Source organism: Hyla sarda, chromosome 9 (genome assembly GCF_029499605.1).
Source record: "Hyla sarda isolate aHylSar1 chromosome 9, aHylSar1.hap1, whole genome shotgun sequence".
NCBI classification, from domain to species: Eukaryota; Metazoa; Chordata; class Amphibia; order Anura; family Hylidae; genus Hyla; species Hyla sarda.
The window spans coordinates 70,615,210-70,630,887 of NC_079197.1; the positions used below are offsets into that span (position 1 = coordinate 70,615,210).

At 40.9% G+C, this 15,678-nt stretch overlaps 1 protein-coding gene across 7 annotated transcripts in view; it reads right to left on the reverse strand.

The window, feature by feature from the left end:
* The window catches only part of NLGN3 (neuroligin 3), a 328,235-nt gene that overhangs the window by 15,046 nt on the left and 297,511 nt on the right, over window positions 1–15,678 (reverse strand). For 6 of the 7 annotated variants that reach the window (XM_056540337.1, XM_056540341.1, XM_056540335.1 and 3 more), the window contains 2 exons: window positions 2,303–2,362; window positions 860–1,009 (listed from right to left, as the gene is read on the reverse strand). In XM_056540337.1, coding sequence (XP_056396312.1) covers window positions 860–1,009; window positions 2,303–2,362 — 210 coding nt within the window. The remainder of the gene's footprint in view (window positions 1–859; window positions 1,010–2,302; window positions 2,363–15,678) is intronic. The other variant, XM_056540342.1, reaches the window with a different exon arrangement.

The window sequence follows — 15,678 nt, forward strand, 5'->3', positions numbered from 1 at the left end:
GAGAAGTATCATATCTTTCTTTATATTTCCCATTTCGTTTGAATATGCTTCTGGCTTTGGCTCAAAAACTGCAGTGGCAGCTTTCCCAAAAAATGTCCAAGTGGAAACACAGCCTAATGCAGCAAGTGTATTCAGTGATCAAAAAGGTAACAAATAATACCTGAATTTTCTACAGGAGAATTCAGGTATTATTTGGGTTTCTAGGATACCCAGCAACCCTTATTGCAGCTGCACAGGTAGATGTGCAGCTGCCGACTTCTCTGGCAGTAAGCCAATTGTTAACAAACAAGAAATGTATCTGTAGTTTTTTGTGAAGTAGAAGAAATGCATGCTGGAATATAAACATATAGTCACATTTTGTAAAATAGAGACACATTGTTAGCTTGAAGGCAGTATCGGCCTTCTTTTTTATTTTTATTATCCTTTGCAGGGTATCCAGAATGAAACACATAATTAGAAATTGAGCATTGTACTGCAAGCCTTTTTTCTGTATATTACAGAATTACAACTTGACACTGTGACAACTTGCATACGTAAAAATAGCACACAGTTTGGAAAAACCAGGGAAGGAATTAATACAAAAGCAAGAGGGGGCAAAACATTAATGAAATGAGATCCCCATTGCTATCTCATAATTTTAATATTAAATGCTTCAGGGAAACCATTACATTTGATGGTGCCCTGGAGATGATGAATGAACAGACTTTTTAATTATTGCATTTTGTTCAACAATTCTATATACAGAGTGCTAGCAACATAGTTGAAAAAGAAAAGGTACAGATAAAAGCAAAATATGGAGGTTGAATAAGTGGTACAAATATAAAGATGTAATAAATATATTTTCAAAATAGTTACCGACCCAGGACTCCCACACGATAGTTTAGGGTGATGACTATCACATTGCCATAGCTGGCCAGTACACTTCCATCAATCATATTTCCACTGCCCTCCATGTAGGATCCTCCATGGATGTACACCATGACTGGTTTGGCACCCGTGTCACGGATATCTACAATGGGAAAAATAAAAATATCAAAGCTTAATCAAGTTGCTGAGTTAGTACAAAACATTTCTAATGTCAAGTTAGCTGACACAGTCATCCAAAGGAACAAGGAACACTACAACAGCCTTAGTTCCCATACTTTGGACAAAACATTAAGGGGAATGTAGTACAGACCACCAGACCATCACATACAAGGGGATAACCCCTCTGCTGCTCTACAGTCACCTTCCATAGCTTTGAATGCACAAGCAAATAAAGCATGCATTTCAAGACAAAGACTAAACAAGCACTTTCTCAGGACTGTGTCCATTATGATATCTGACCATTGTAAGAATGACAGCACCTTAGTGGGGTATGCACAGTCCTGTGAAAGAAGAAATGAAATGAATTCCCCAGTAAATAATAATAATAATAAAAAAACACATGGCACTGTCCTAATTACAGGCGAAAGCCATGGACGTCAAGCAAAGAATATGGATATATTAATATGGATGGACAAAAACATGTTTTTACAGCAGGCAAATGTGTCACCTTAGTTCAGTCTATCAAAGATATATGTAATGTTTACAAGGAAGGGGTAAAGAGGCTTAAATATAGTAATGAGGATTATTAAACTAACCCAAAATGTAATAATCTCATACTCATGTAATGATCTCATGTCAGGGCCATATTGGGGAAGATTTATTAAAACTCGTGCAGAGGAAAAGCTAACCAGTTGTCCATAGTGACCATAGGCTTTTTTTTTCTTTTTTTAAAGTTTAAAAGACGTAATCTGATTGGTTGCTATCTGCAACTGCCTAGTTTTTCCTTTGCACAAGTTTTGATTATTTTACCTCATAGTGTCTATCCCTGGACCTATTCATCACCAGTTCTGCAAACTGATTATATTTTTAACAGAATGCTGCATACCTTGCATCCACATTATACACTTTACTAGCCCCCCCCCCCCCCCCCCACCCCAGCACACTGGCAATAGTAATCTATGCTTCAGTGCTCTATCTAGAACAATAATAACTCTGCAAGCTTACCAAGGCAGAAAGAAAACTATTCCTAAATGGAACAGAAAAAAGCTAGAAAGAACAGGTGCAAATCTGACTTGACAAATGGACTCAGTAAGAATAGAAACCAGAAGTCATGGAGGAATTGGGAAAGATGTGAAGTTTAAGAGATGAGCAGTGCATAAAAGGTACATGAATACCCTGTTGACATTTGTTTTTATGGATGGATGGAAGAAGGGAAGGAGTGATGGAAGGAAAGTACGATAACAAGTTCCATGCATCAGCCTCAGCCAGCAAATACCTCCTTCCTCGTCTTCGTCATTATCCGATACCTCTTCCCCCTGTTTCTTAGCACTGGGTCCTGAGCAGAGCAGGAGACCGAGCCGAACAAACAGAAACAAACAAGAGAATTCAAGAGATAACAGGTCTAGAGCGGAAAGAATAGGAGCTCTTACCCTGGGGGTGGAACGAAAGCTCTTAGAACAAGGGTTTAGTTTACAAAAGAAAGGTCAGATCTTTACACTGCAATACCCCTGGGGGGTAGATTCTGCACAAACTTTAACAGGGCATTTTATGGGGTAGGTCAACAGTGTTTAGGATATTAAGCTATAACTTTTACAACAACAACTTCAGGTCTTTAAAATAATTGTGTGAAAAATTGTGTAAAATGTAGTTACTCCAGTCTGCACTATTTAATATGGGTGGTATCTAAAATGTACAATATCTCCTATCTGCGGTAGTTCCCAGAGAACTTACTTGGCATTAATGGTAAAGCTGAACATGTAAAGTCTATTAAAGCATGCTTTGTTTCATGAAAATATTGGATCAGTTGTATGATTAAAGGAAATTGTGGGTTGTAACCTGAGAATTTGTTTTCAATTTACACATTTATCGTTATCCTTGGTATTTATAAATTTGTATGTATAGATTGCCATGGGAGTAAAGATAATTCTTCCATTATGTACTTTTAATATAATAATGCGCAAATTTAGAGATATAACATAGAGACAATGTAAGTGATCTGCCATACAGTTTTATCTTGTGTTAATGGCAAAAAAAAAACCTGCAAAAGTACACTTGGTGGTGCTGGAAATATCAAATGTGTATTGGTTCTGGATGACCACCATGGAACTATCTTTGGGTTAGAATAATCAGTGGTTTCTCTTAACTAAGCATCACATGATTTTAGTGCCAGTTACCAGGTTGTTATGACTTTGGTCATTTACTACCATGCTAATTGGCATAATTCTCAGTGTATGTATGTATGTGTATATATATATATATATATATATATATATATATATATATATATATAGAAATAATTTACTATGATTAAGGAGTATTTCTAAGTAGATATATGAAAGGAGAAGCATTATATATTCAACTACAAGTTACAACCACACACTAATCTAGTAGTAAACATAAATTAGACAAGTCTAAAGCAGTAAACAGGTATAAAGCTTGAGGTTGACATCCTCTTCAAACTCAAATTTTTAAATGGGCACTGTCACTTTAGATGGGTTCAAGCGAATGTTAAGCATGTTCTCTCCTATCTCTCTATCTCTTTGCATGTGACAGAGATACACCCATAAACAAAGTCTATGGGACTTATTTTTGTCACATGCTCAATTGTGCATTTCTCCCCACTTGTTCTAGTGATCGTTTGTTGTATGAACATACATTTTTTTAGGTGACAGGTACACTTTTAAAGACACACTCTGTTTTTCCCCATATAAACCTAACTTACCACCAATATTCTTGCAGCGTTATCTGTTTCATCTCAGCTCAGCTGCATCCATAGATTTCGTTACTGTAACTCATGTGACCACCAGTCTGATAATCAAAAATTACATGGCTTTGTGTGTCACAGGAAGGGGTCTGTCCTGTGACAGCTGATGTCCTGTAAACTGCACGGTTACACCCTCATAAGATTACTCCTGGAAGCTCAGCCTTCTCCCCTGCTCACCCAGATACACACTCCTTGTTTATATGTCTCTTACATGTGTGCGGATTGCAACTGAAGATGATTTATCTGCCCTAAGAGGCAAGGATTGTAGTGATATAAGTGAGTCTATAGAGCCAATGGTCACAGATATATACACTCTCCTTACCATACTGCCTGTCTCTTCTGTATCTACAGATTCTCTAGTTGTACAGCCTGATACTGCTCTCATGCGTGTGTAAAAGCTGAAACCCCTCACAAGTAGACAGATTTCAGCTGTCTTATATGAAACTCTATAGTGTGAGTTATGTGACAGAAGTTCTATGTCACTAAACTATCACTTATTGTACTTAGATGGGACCTAGAGCAAGTGCAGTGATGATATTTCCACCACTCTATCTCTGCAAAGTCAAAGTTATCTTGGGAAATTCAGGCTCCATTAGGACACCATATTAAAGGAGAGAAAAAAAGCATGATATAATGATGGCTAACTACTTCTCTTAACTAAAATGACACAAGGCACACAATTGAATGACTAGAGTTTATCTTATTCTCTAATTAAAGGTGTATTCCAGGAAAAAAAATATTTTTTATATCAACTGGCTCCAGAAAGTTAAACAGATTTGTAAATTACTTCTATTAAAAGATCTTAATCCTTTCAATAATTATCAGTTGCTAAAGTTGTGTTGTTGTTTTCTGTCTGGCAACAGTGCTCTCTGCTGACATCTTGTTTTGGGAACTGCACAGAGTAGAAGAGGTTTGCTATGGGGATTTGCTTCTAAACTGGGTGGTTCCCGAGACACGTGTCATCAGAGAGCACTTAGACAGAAAAGAACAACTCAACTTCAGCAGCTCATAAGTACTGAAAGGATTAAGATTTTTTAATAGAAGCAATTTACAAATCTGCTTAACTTTCTGGAGCCAGTTGATATATAAAAAAAAGTTTTTTCGTGGATAACCCCTTTAAAGCCTATGTTGTACTATATAAGCAAAATAAAAAAAGTGCTTCTCTAAATAGACAGCTTTCTTTTTTTGTGAAGTTGAGAGAGTTCTACATTTTATTGATATGTCCATATCAATGGCAAATTTTATACATGTGTGAGAATGTGGTTGTTATACAGATTCATATCAGAATAGTACAGGGCATTAAAATGTTTGTACCTTCTTGTAGGTATGGTTAATATTATGCTTATCCAACAAAATATCTATAAATAGCAGGCTTTAGACAAGACACACATAAAGGAACACACCTACCTCTAAAACTAAATTTTATTCCATGAGTGGTAAAAACAGGGGTATGTAAGGGCCATATAATATTTGTCCAATGAACACAAACTTTTTTTTTTTTTTTTTTAAAGGAAAGGATGGCATTCACTGTTTATATGCCACCAGCAATATCTACAAGACACTGTTGTGCTTACTAACATCTTCGAGTGGCACATCGTGATAGGGTGTACTTCTCTAGCAGTCCTGATGAAGCTGCGTAATGGTTGCATAGTGGTATTATATTGGACCGGGGGAGGAGGCAGAGGAGAGGTGGGGTGGGGATGGCTCGGGTCCTGCCTAGGGTGTATTGTGTTTTTTCTTCTTCTTTTGAATATATATATATATATATATATATATATATACATATATATATATATATATATATATATATATATATATATACACAGTGGGGCAAAAAAGTATTTATTCAGCCACCAATTGTGCAGGTTCCCCCACTTAAAAAGATGAGATGTAATTTTCAAAGTTGAGGTATACCTCAACTATGATAGACATAATGAGAAAAAAAAAATCCATAAAATCACATTGTCTGATTTTTAAAGAATTAATTTGCAAATTATGGTGGAGAATAAGTATTTGGCCAATAACAAAAGTTCATCTCAATACTTTGTTATATACCCTTTTTTTTTGCAATGACAGAGGTCTTCACAAGGTTTTCACACACTGTTGCTCGTAATTTGGTACATTCCTCCATGCAGATCTCCTCTAGTGCAGTGATGTTTTGGGGCTGTCGCTGGGCAACACGGGCTTTCAACTCCCTCCAAAGGTTTTCTATGGGGTTGAGATCTGGAGACTCGCTAGGCCACTTCAGGACCTTGAAATACTTCTTACAAAGCCACTCCTTTGTTGCCGGGCGGTGTTTTTGGGATCCTTGTCATGCTGAAAAACCCAGCCACGTTTCATCTTCAATGTCCTTGCTGATGGAAGGAGGTTTTCACTCAAAATCTCATGATACATGGCTTTCCTTTACACAGATCAGTCATCCTAGTCCCTTTGCAGGAAAAAAGTCCCAAAGCAAAGCATTTGCTAGAGTAAATGCTTTCTAGCAAGCTTTAGAAAGGCTCGGACATGTACTGGCTTAAGCAGGGGGACACGTCTGGCACTGTATGATTTCAGTTCCTGGCAGCGTAGTGTGTTACTGATGGTAGCCTTTGTTACTTTGGTCCCAGCATTCACTTAGGTCTCCCCGTGTGGTTCTGCGATTTTTGCTCACCGTTCTTGTGATCATTTTGACACCACAGGGTGAGATCTTGCATGGAGTCACAGATCTGTTGTCTTGTATGTCTTCCATTTTCAAATAATTGCTCCCACAGTTGATTTCTTCACACCAAGCTGCTTGCCTATTGCAGATTCAGTCTTCCGAGCCTGGTGAAGGTCTACAATTTTGTTTCTGGTGTCCTTCGACAGCTCTTTGGTCTTGGCCATAGTGGAGTTTGGAGTGTGACTGTTTGAGGTTGTGGACAGGTGTCTTTGTTATTGATGACAAGTTCAATCATGCGCTATTAATGCAGGTAACGAGTAGAGGACAGAGGAGACTATTAAATAAGAAGTTACAGGTCTGTAAGAGCCAGAAATCTTGCTTGTTTGTACGTGACCAAATACTTATTTTCCACCATAATTTGCAAATAAATTCTTTAATAATCAGACAATGTGACTTCATGGACTTTTATTTCTCATTAAGTCTCTCATAGTTGAGGTATACCTATGATGACAATTACAGGCCTCTCTCATCTTTTTAAGTGGGAGAACTTGCACAATTGGTGGCTGACTAAATACTTTTTTGCCCGATATGGATATATGGATAGTGTTCGTGTAATTACATGGAATGTGAGGAAAATGGGGAATGTGTCAAATGTGTAGCGGTATTTGATAGAATAAATAGATTTCTTCCAGCGGTTGTGTGTCTGTAAGAGACCCATGCTACAAATGAAAATGAGTTACCTAGAAGAAGGAAATGGGCCCAAAGCGAATATCATGCCTTTTTCTCCAGCTTTTCAGTGGGTGTGTCAGTCTATGTTCATCAAAATATCCCATAGAAACTTCTTGGGAATCATATTGATCAGAAAGGCAAATATATTTTTTACATGCGAAAACTGGGGGAAAAGAGTTAGTTGTTGCTCTTTTTTATATACCGCCTCCATTCTCCTTACAAGCGATAATGGCTTTGGTTAAATTTTTAAATGGGAAAGAAAATGTTTAGATATTTATGTGGAGATTTTAATTGTGTTATAAATCCAGCCATGGATAGACAGAGTGTTGGGGGTTGAAGGAAATGGAGGCCGGAAGTAGCGCATCACGCTGCCCGTAACCGCCGGCAGTCGCCTCTGAGCGCCCCACGCTAACCTTGTCTACAGTAGGTCCCAAAGAGGTGCTGTTTGACCTATACTACTGCAGTGAGTGCAGAATTTCTTGTACATTCTGATATTATTGGAAATGGGGAGTTGTTTGCAGACCCCACTATAGAAAATCGTCACAGAAATGGGGTGAATTGATATATTTAGGAGTTTGTACCCTGAGAAGAAAACATTCTTGTGTTATTCCTTGATCTATCAAATGGCTTCCCATACTGATATGGTTATAACTAACACTGAGAGAGGGCGCTTAATTGGAAAATTGTGTTATGAACCTAGAACAATCTCAGATCACTTGCTATAGCTTTTTTAAATTAAATTAGGATGCAAGAATATAATTAGAAGGAACTTTCGGTTCAATGCACATTGTTTGAATAATACTGAGAGGAAGGAGTTGGTTGGTAAACAAATTAAAGAATTTGGGGAATTAAATAGAAATACATCTTTGACTCAAATGGTCTGGGACTCTCTGAAAGCTTACTTACTGGGGCTTTTATATAGGAAAGTTAGCTACAAGAAAAAAAGAATTTGTTGGGAGAGAGAAGATGGTTAGAGGAGGATGTTCTCAGTACTGAAACAGAATTCGTTTAACAACCCTACACCGGAATGTTATGATTATATGAGAAACGTACGATTAAAATTAGCATATTTACTAGCAGAAAAAGTTCAGCAGAGGTCTTTTTTTATGGGACAGAAAAAGTTTATAAAGGGATGAAGGCCAGGTTGGTTACTGGCAAAAACCCTTAAAGCACAGAAGGGGAGTTCTGAGGGGAATGTTGTATTTTGCCCCGAGGAAGTGAGGAATTATGTGGTTTTGGCTTATAAAGAACTATATATGGTTTGATCCTAGTGGTCCAAAGGTAGAACACTCTCTGGCTTTGGTTGCTAGAGTTAAAACATACGAAAACATTTGTATTGGCAGTTTGATTAACAAGTGGAAGCGGTTTGATTAAATGAATATGGTTGAATTTGTTTTGTTTTTTACCCAGGGAGGACACAGAGGGGAGGAGGGAGGGATGTTGAGTGGGTTGTGGAAATTATTAGATTAATGTGACACATTTTATATGTAATATTGTTAACTTCACTGTTAAATGTATTAAGGTGAAAAATCTCAATAAATATATATAAAAAAATTACTAAAATTGTTTTTACTAACATCTAAATCTCATTATATCTTTACCCTATTGCTTCAACCAAATGGTCAAAAAAAAAAAAAAAACATGGGACAAGAAGTGCTTTGTATTTTGCTCAAAATAAGTATTAGAGGATGTGTATTGCACACACCCCTATACGTTGTATAAACAGAGGCACAATGTAAAATAGGCTTATCAAACTAAAATCAGGCTTTCCACACTAGGACAAAAGACAACCAGACAGAAGGGTGGGAGCTTCTTTTGCGCTACCAGTATTTAAATATGCAGAGAAAGGATTTCAAACTGTAACGGCGAGCGCTCCGGGCCCCGCTTCCCCTCCGGAGCGCTCGCGGCGTCACTTCCCGGCTTGCAGCGCCCCGGTCAGCGAGTCTGATTGGGAGTGCTGCTCTGTGTCCCTCGGCGGGGATGCGATCCCCGTGGCGGGACGTGCCCACCCGCGGGTCGCATCCCGTGTCACTCACCGGCCCCGTCCTTCTGCTCAGTTCCGGCGCGCGCGGCCCCGCTCTCTAGGGCTCAGATTTAAAGGGCCAGTGCACCATTAATTGGTGCCTGGCCCAATTAGTCCCTAACACTCCCTACACTATATAAACCCACTTCCCCTTCCTGTCCCTGCCGGATCTTGTTGCCTTGTGCCCTGAGAAAGCGTTTCTGTGTGTTCCATTGCCTGTGTATCCAGACCCTTGCCGTTGCCCTGACTACGAACCATTGCTGCCTGCCCAGACCTTCTGCTACGTCCGACCTTGCTCTTGCCTTGTGTACCGCGCCTGTCTCAGCTGTCAGTGAGGTTGAGTCACTATCGGCTGGAATGACCTGGGGGTTACCTGCCGCTGAAAACCAGTAACCCCTTAGATTCTGTTCCCCTGGTACGGCCAACGCCATCACCTCACTGACACAGAGGATCCACCACCCGTGTCCTCTCCGCATACCAGTCCGGATCCTGACACAAACAAACTATGTTTTTTAATTACGTAAAGTGTTTCTGGGCTGCATTAGCCCTTTCATCAAACGTGAATAACAATATCAAACAGCACAATAAATAAGCCAGGGAGTAGTACATCCTAATGGAAGTGATTAGACTCCAAGCCTCACCTGATTTTCAACAACACAAAAAAACACTAGTTACAAAACAATATACAATGCAATTAATACTCAAATGACATAAAAATACAAATTACATAAATAAGACGTATATAGAGAAATCCCGGTTAAAAACAAAACCAGAGAAACAACCTAAATGTTTATTTTTACAATAGTTTCATTTAGATCTTCTGGCCACAAGAATCTATTCACCAATCTTTGCATTCTGTTTGGTCAATGGTCATAAATTGATTGAATGACACAAACTGAAATACAATCAGTATATCCAGCATGCGCTACAGTTATATGTCTTGAGATGCTATGATGCATGAATTTTATACCTATATTGTAACAATGTTTATTCATCTATTCTTGTAAAGATAAAACAGTCAGACCCACATACTGGATACCACATTTACAAGTTAGCAAATACATCACAAAGGAAGAAGAATTCCCTTAAAGTTACAAGTTCACTGGTGGATGACGAGAGAAACAATTTAATTCCCCCCCCCCCCCCCAGCGGAATCCAAGGGATTAGAGCAGTTTTTTAAGGGATTTAGAGCAGTTTTTTAGCTTACAAAAGTCGCACAAAAAGTGGCAGGTGCGCCTAAGCAAATCTTTGTGCGACTTTTGGCTGTAAACAAAAATGAACAAAAGAGTTTACCGAAGCAAATTTCAGTTTTCACTTTGCAGTGGTCAGGGATTTATCATGTGCAAAAGTCGCACAAAAAGTTGGAAGCCCTCCCAAAACTTACTTTGGAGAGTGGGATTTCTTATTTCCAGCTGGAAGCCGAGACCACAGCTCTGGCGGGAAATATGAAATCACAGCCGAACAAAGGAGCCCAGGGTGGCATCACTGTGCAGCCGCCCGGGCTCAGTCTTAACCCCCACCCCACGGTCATCTCCTGCCAACTCCCCCTACCCCCTCATCTCCCCCTGGTCTTCTCTCAACCACCCCCCCGGGGGGGCAAGAGATGAGCTGGGGGGAAGAGATGAGCTGGAGGGGAGATGAGCTGGCAGTCGGGGGTTCCTCCAGCTGTTGCTAACCTAAAACTCCCATTATGGGAGAAGTAGTTTAGCTACAGGGTGCCTCCAGCTGTTGCAAAACCACAACTCCCATCACGGCAGTTGTAGTTTAGAAACAGCAAGACTCCAGCTGTTGCTAAACTGGAGGCTCGCTGTAAATTACAAATGATGGGCGTTGTAGTTTAGCAACAGCTAGAGGCCCCTTGTTTGGAAACGCTGGTTTATGGATGTTTTCCCAAAGGAATGGGCCATAAACGTACAAACCAATTTCCGTGTTTTTTTCTTATCATTTCAGATCCGTGTATGCAGAGGACTTCTTCGGATTTGGAGTATGTTGATGACCAGCAGTTTTTTTTTTTTTGTTAAATATTAATAAAATGGTTAACGAGGGGGAGAGTTTTTTTGGAATAAAAGTTTTTAAAAAGTGTTGTTGTTTTTTAATTTCCTTTACAGGATTAGTAGTGGAAGCTGTCTTATAGACAGAATCCATTACTAAGCCCCCAATTATTACCCTGGTAACCACCGCCACAGGGGTGTCAGGAAGAGCTGGTACCAACAGGTCTGGAGCATCAAATTTGGCGATCCTGGACCTAGGTGGTAACAGGCTGGTGTTATTTAGCCTGGGGAGGGCCAGTAACAATGGTCCTCGCCCACCCTGGTAACGTCAGGCTGTTGCTGCTTGGTTGGTATCTGGTTGATACTGAATATACAGGGAACCCTATGCATTTTTTTTCCCAAAATAAAATAATTTAAAAAAAAATGCATAGGGTTCCCTGTATTTTCAGTATCAGCCAGATACCAACCAAGCAGCAACAGCCTGACATTACCAGGGTGGGCGAGGACCACTGTTACTGGCCCTCCCCAGCCTAAATAACTTCTGCCTGTTACCACCTAAGCCCAGGAGCGCCATTTTTGATACTCCAGGCCTGTTGGTACCAGCTCTTCCCGACACCGCTGTGGCGGTGGGTACCGGGGTAATATTTGGGGGTTATCGCTAGCTGTTTTTGGGGCCCCGGCTTAGTAATGGATTCAGTCTATAATACAGCTTCCACTACTAAGCCTATAAAGTAAATAAAAAAAAAACACAATACGTCGAAAAAAATCTAATTCCATAAAACACTCCCCCACAAGCCATCATTAAACATTTTATACATTTATTTTAAATAATATTAAAGGGGTACTCCCGTGGAAAACTTTTTTTTTTAAATCAACTGGTGCCAGAAAATCAAACAGATTTGTAAAATCTTAATCTTTCCAGTACTTTTTAGGGACTGTATACTACAGAGAAAATTGGTTTCTTTTTTGGAACACAGAGCTCTCTGCTGACATCATGACCACAGTGCTCTCTGCTGACATCTCTGTCCATTTTAGGAACTGTCCAGAGCAGCATGTTTGCTATGGGGATTTTCTCCTACTCTGGACAGTTCTTAAAATGGACAGAGATGTCAGCTGAGAGCACTGTGGTCATGATGTCAGCAGAGAGCTCTGTGTTCCAAAAAGAAAACCATTTCCTTTGTATTATTCAGCAGCTAATAAGTACAGGAAGGATTAAGATTTTTTTATAGAAGTAATTGACAAATCTGTTTAACTTTCTGGCACCAGTTGATTAAAAAAAAAAAAAAAAAAAGGTTTTCCACGGGAGTAACTCTTTAAACGAAAAAGTGGTTCATCGTAGTCCACTGACTCTGAAGAAGTCCACAGGATACACAGATCCGAAATGAGAAGAAAAGAAAAACATACAAAAAATGGGTTAGTACAGTCAGGGGGAAAAAGGTTGTAAAAAAATGTAATAAACACACACCAAACACACACACACACACACATATATATATATATATATATATATATATATATATATATATATATTAGAGATGAGAGATGAGCGAAGTTACAGTCATTTGATTTGTCACGAACTTCTCGGATGGGCGGTTGCTGACTTAAGCCTGCATAAATTAGTTCAACTTTAAAGGGGTATTCTGGTAAAAAACTTTTTTTTTTTTTAATTGACTGGTGCCAGAAAGTTAAACAGATTTGTAAATTACTTCTATAAAAAAATCGTAATCCTTCCTGTACTTATTAGCTGCTGAATACTACAGTGGAAATTCTTTCCCGTTTGAAACACAGAGCTGTCTGCTGACATCATGAGCACAGTGCTCTCTGCTGACATATCTGTCCATTTTTAGGAACTGTCCAGGGTAAAAGGAAAACCCCATAGCAAACATATGCTGTTCTGGATAGTTCATAAAATGGACAGAGATGTCAGCAGAGAGCACTGTGCGCGTCATGTCAGAAGACAGTCCCGTTTTTCAAAAAGAAAAGAATTTCCGCTGTAGTATTCCGCAGCTAAAAAGTACAGGAAGAATTAAGATTTTTTAATAGAAGTAATTTACAAATCTGTTCAACTTTCTGGCACCAGTTGATAAAAAAAAAAAAAAAAAAAGGTTTTCACCGGAGTACCCCTTTAACCTCTTAAGGACGCCCTGCATTCCGAGTCCTTAAGGACGCAGGGCGTATCCTTACGCACGTGGGAATTCCGGTCCCCACCGCTAGCCGGTTGGGGACCGGAGCCGGATGCCTGCTGAAATCGTTCAGCAGGCATCCCGGCATATCGCCCAGGGGGGTCATTGTGCCCCCCCATGTCGGCGATCGCCGCAGATCGCTGGACAATTCAGTCCAGCGATCTGCGGCGATTCCGGGTCAATCGGGTCTCCAGTGACCCGGAATTACTGGCTGTTCGGGGCCGTCTCTGACGGCCCCGAACAGCCAGAGCCTGCAGGGGTGAGGTGGCACTGGTGCCACCTCACGATCGCCCTGATTCGTCGGCCGGATTACCGGCCGACCAATCAGGGCGCCTGCTGCGGGTGTCACTCCCGCAACCCGCTCCGCCCCTCTTCCGGAGGACGTGAGCGGGTGCGGGACGTGCACCCCGGGTGCTGGGGACCCCGATCCCCGGCGTTAATGTTGGGATCGGGGCCCCAGGAGCCGCGGCGACGACGACGAGGGACTGACCTCCGCGGCGAGGATCGTTGGTGGTGAGTGACAGCCTCCTGCTGTTGCTTAGCAACAGCTCCCAGCATGCAAAAAGGGCATGCTGGGAGCTGTAGTTATGCAACAGCAGGAGGCAGACCACCACAACTCCCAGCATTCCCTTATGGGCATGCTGGGACTTATGGTTTTGCAACAGCTGGAGGCACATTTTTTCTATGGAAAAGTGTACCTTCAGCTGTTGTATAACTACAACTCCCAGCTTGCACAAACAGCTAAAGTGCATGCTGGGAGTTGTAGTGGTGCATCTGCTGGTTGCATAACTACAACTCCCAGCATGCCCGTTGGCTGTCGGTGACTGTTGAGAGTTGTAGTTTTGCAACAGCTGAAGGCACACTGGTTGTGAAACTTAGAGTTTTTTTTTTTATCTAACTCAGTGTTTCACGACTGGTGTGCCTCCAGCTGTTGCAAACTACAACTCCCAGCAGTCACCTTACACCATGCACCGTACATGCTGGGAGCTGTAGTTTTCCAACAGCTGGAGGCACACTGGTTTTGAAACACTGAGTAAGGTCACAAACTACGTGATACATAACCAGTGTGCCTACAGCTGTTGCAAAACTAAAACTCTCAGCATGTACAGTCTGTCAGCGCATGCTGGGAGTTGTAGTTTTGCAACAGCTGGATGTTCCCCCCCCCCTCCCCCCAATGTGAATGTACAGGGTACACTCACATGGGCGGAGGCTTACAGTAAGTATCGGGCTGAAAGTTTGAGCTGCAGCAAATTTTCTGCAACAGCTCAAACTGCCAGCGAGAAACTACTGTGAACCCCCGCCCGTGCGACTGTACCCTAAAAACACTACACTACACTAACACAAAATAAAATAAAAAGTAAAAAAACACTACATATACACATACCCCTACACAGCCCCCCTCCCCTCCCCAATAAAAATGAAAAACGTCTGGTACGCCACGGTTTCCAAAACGGAGCCTCCAGCTGTTGCAAAACAACAACTCCCAGTATTGTCGGACAGCCGTTGACTGTCCAGGCATGCTGGGAGTTTTGCAACAGCTGGAGGCACCCTGTTTGGGAATCACTGGCGTAGAATACCCCTATGTCCACCCCTATGCAAGTCCTAATTTAGGCCTCAAATGCGCATGGCGCTCTCACTTTGGAGCCCTGTCGTATTTCAAGGCAACAGTTAAGGGTCACATATGGGGTATCGCCGTACTCGGGAGAAATTGGGCTTCAAATTTTGGGGGGTATTTTCTGCTTTTACCCTTTTTAAAAATGTAAAGTTTTTGGGAAAAGAAGCATTTTAGGTAACATTTTTTTTATTTTTTTTACATATGCAATAGTCGTGAAACGCCTGTGGGGTATTAAGGTTCACTTAACCCCTTGTTACATTCCCCGAGGGCTCTAGTTTCCAAAATGGTATGCCATGTGTTTTTTTTTTTGCGGTCCTGGCACCATAGGGGCTTTCTAAATGCGGCATGCCCCCAGAGCAAAATTTGCTTTCAAAAAGCCAAATGTGACTCCTTCTCTTCTGAGACCTGTAGTGCGCCAGCAGAGCACTTTTCACCCCCATATGGGGTGTTTTCTGAATCGGGAGAAATTGGGCTTCAAATTTTGGGGGGTATTTTCTGCTTTAACCCTTTGTATAAATGTAAATTTTTTGGGAAACCAAGCATTTTAGGTACATTTTTTTAATTTTTTTTTACATATGCAAAAGTCGTGAAACACCTGTAGGGTATTAAGGTTCACTTTACCCCTTGTTACGTTCCCCGAGGGGTCTAGTTTCCAAAATGGTATGCCATGTGGGTTTTTTTTTTGCTGTCCTGGCACCATAGGGGCTTC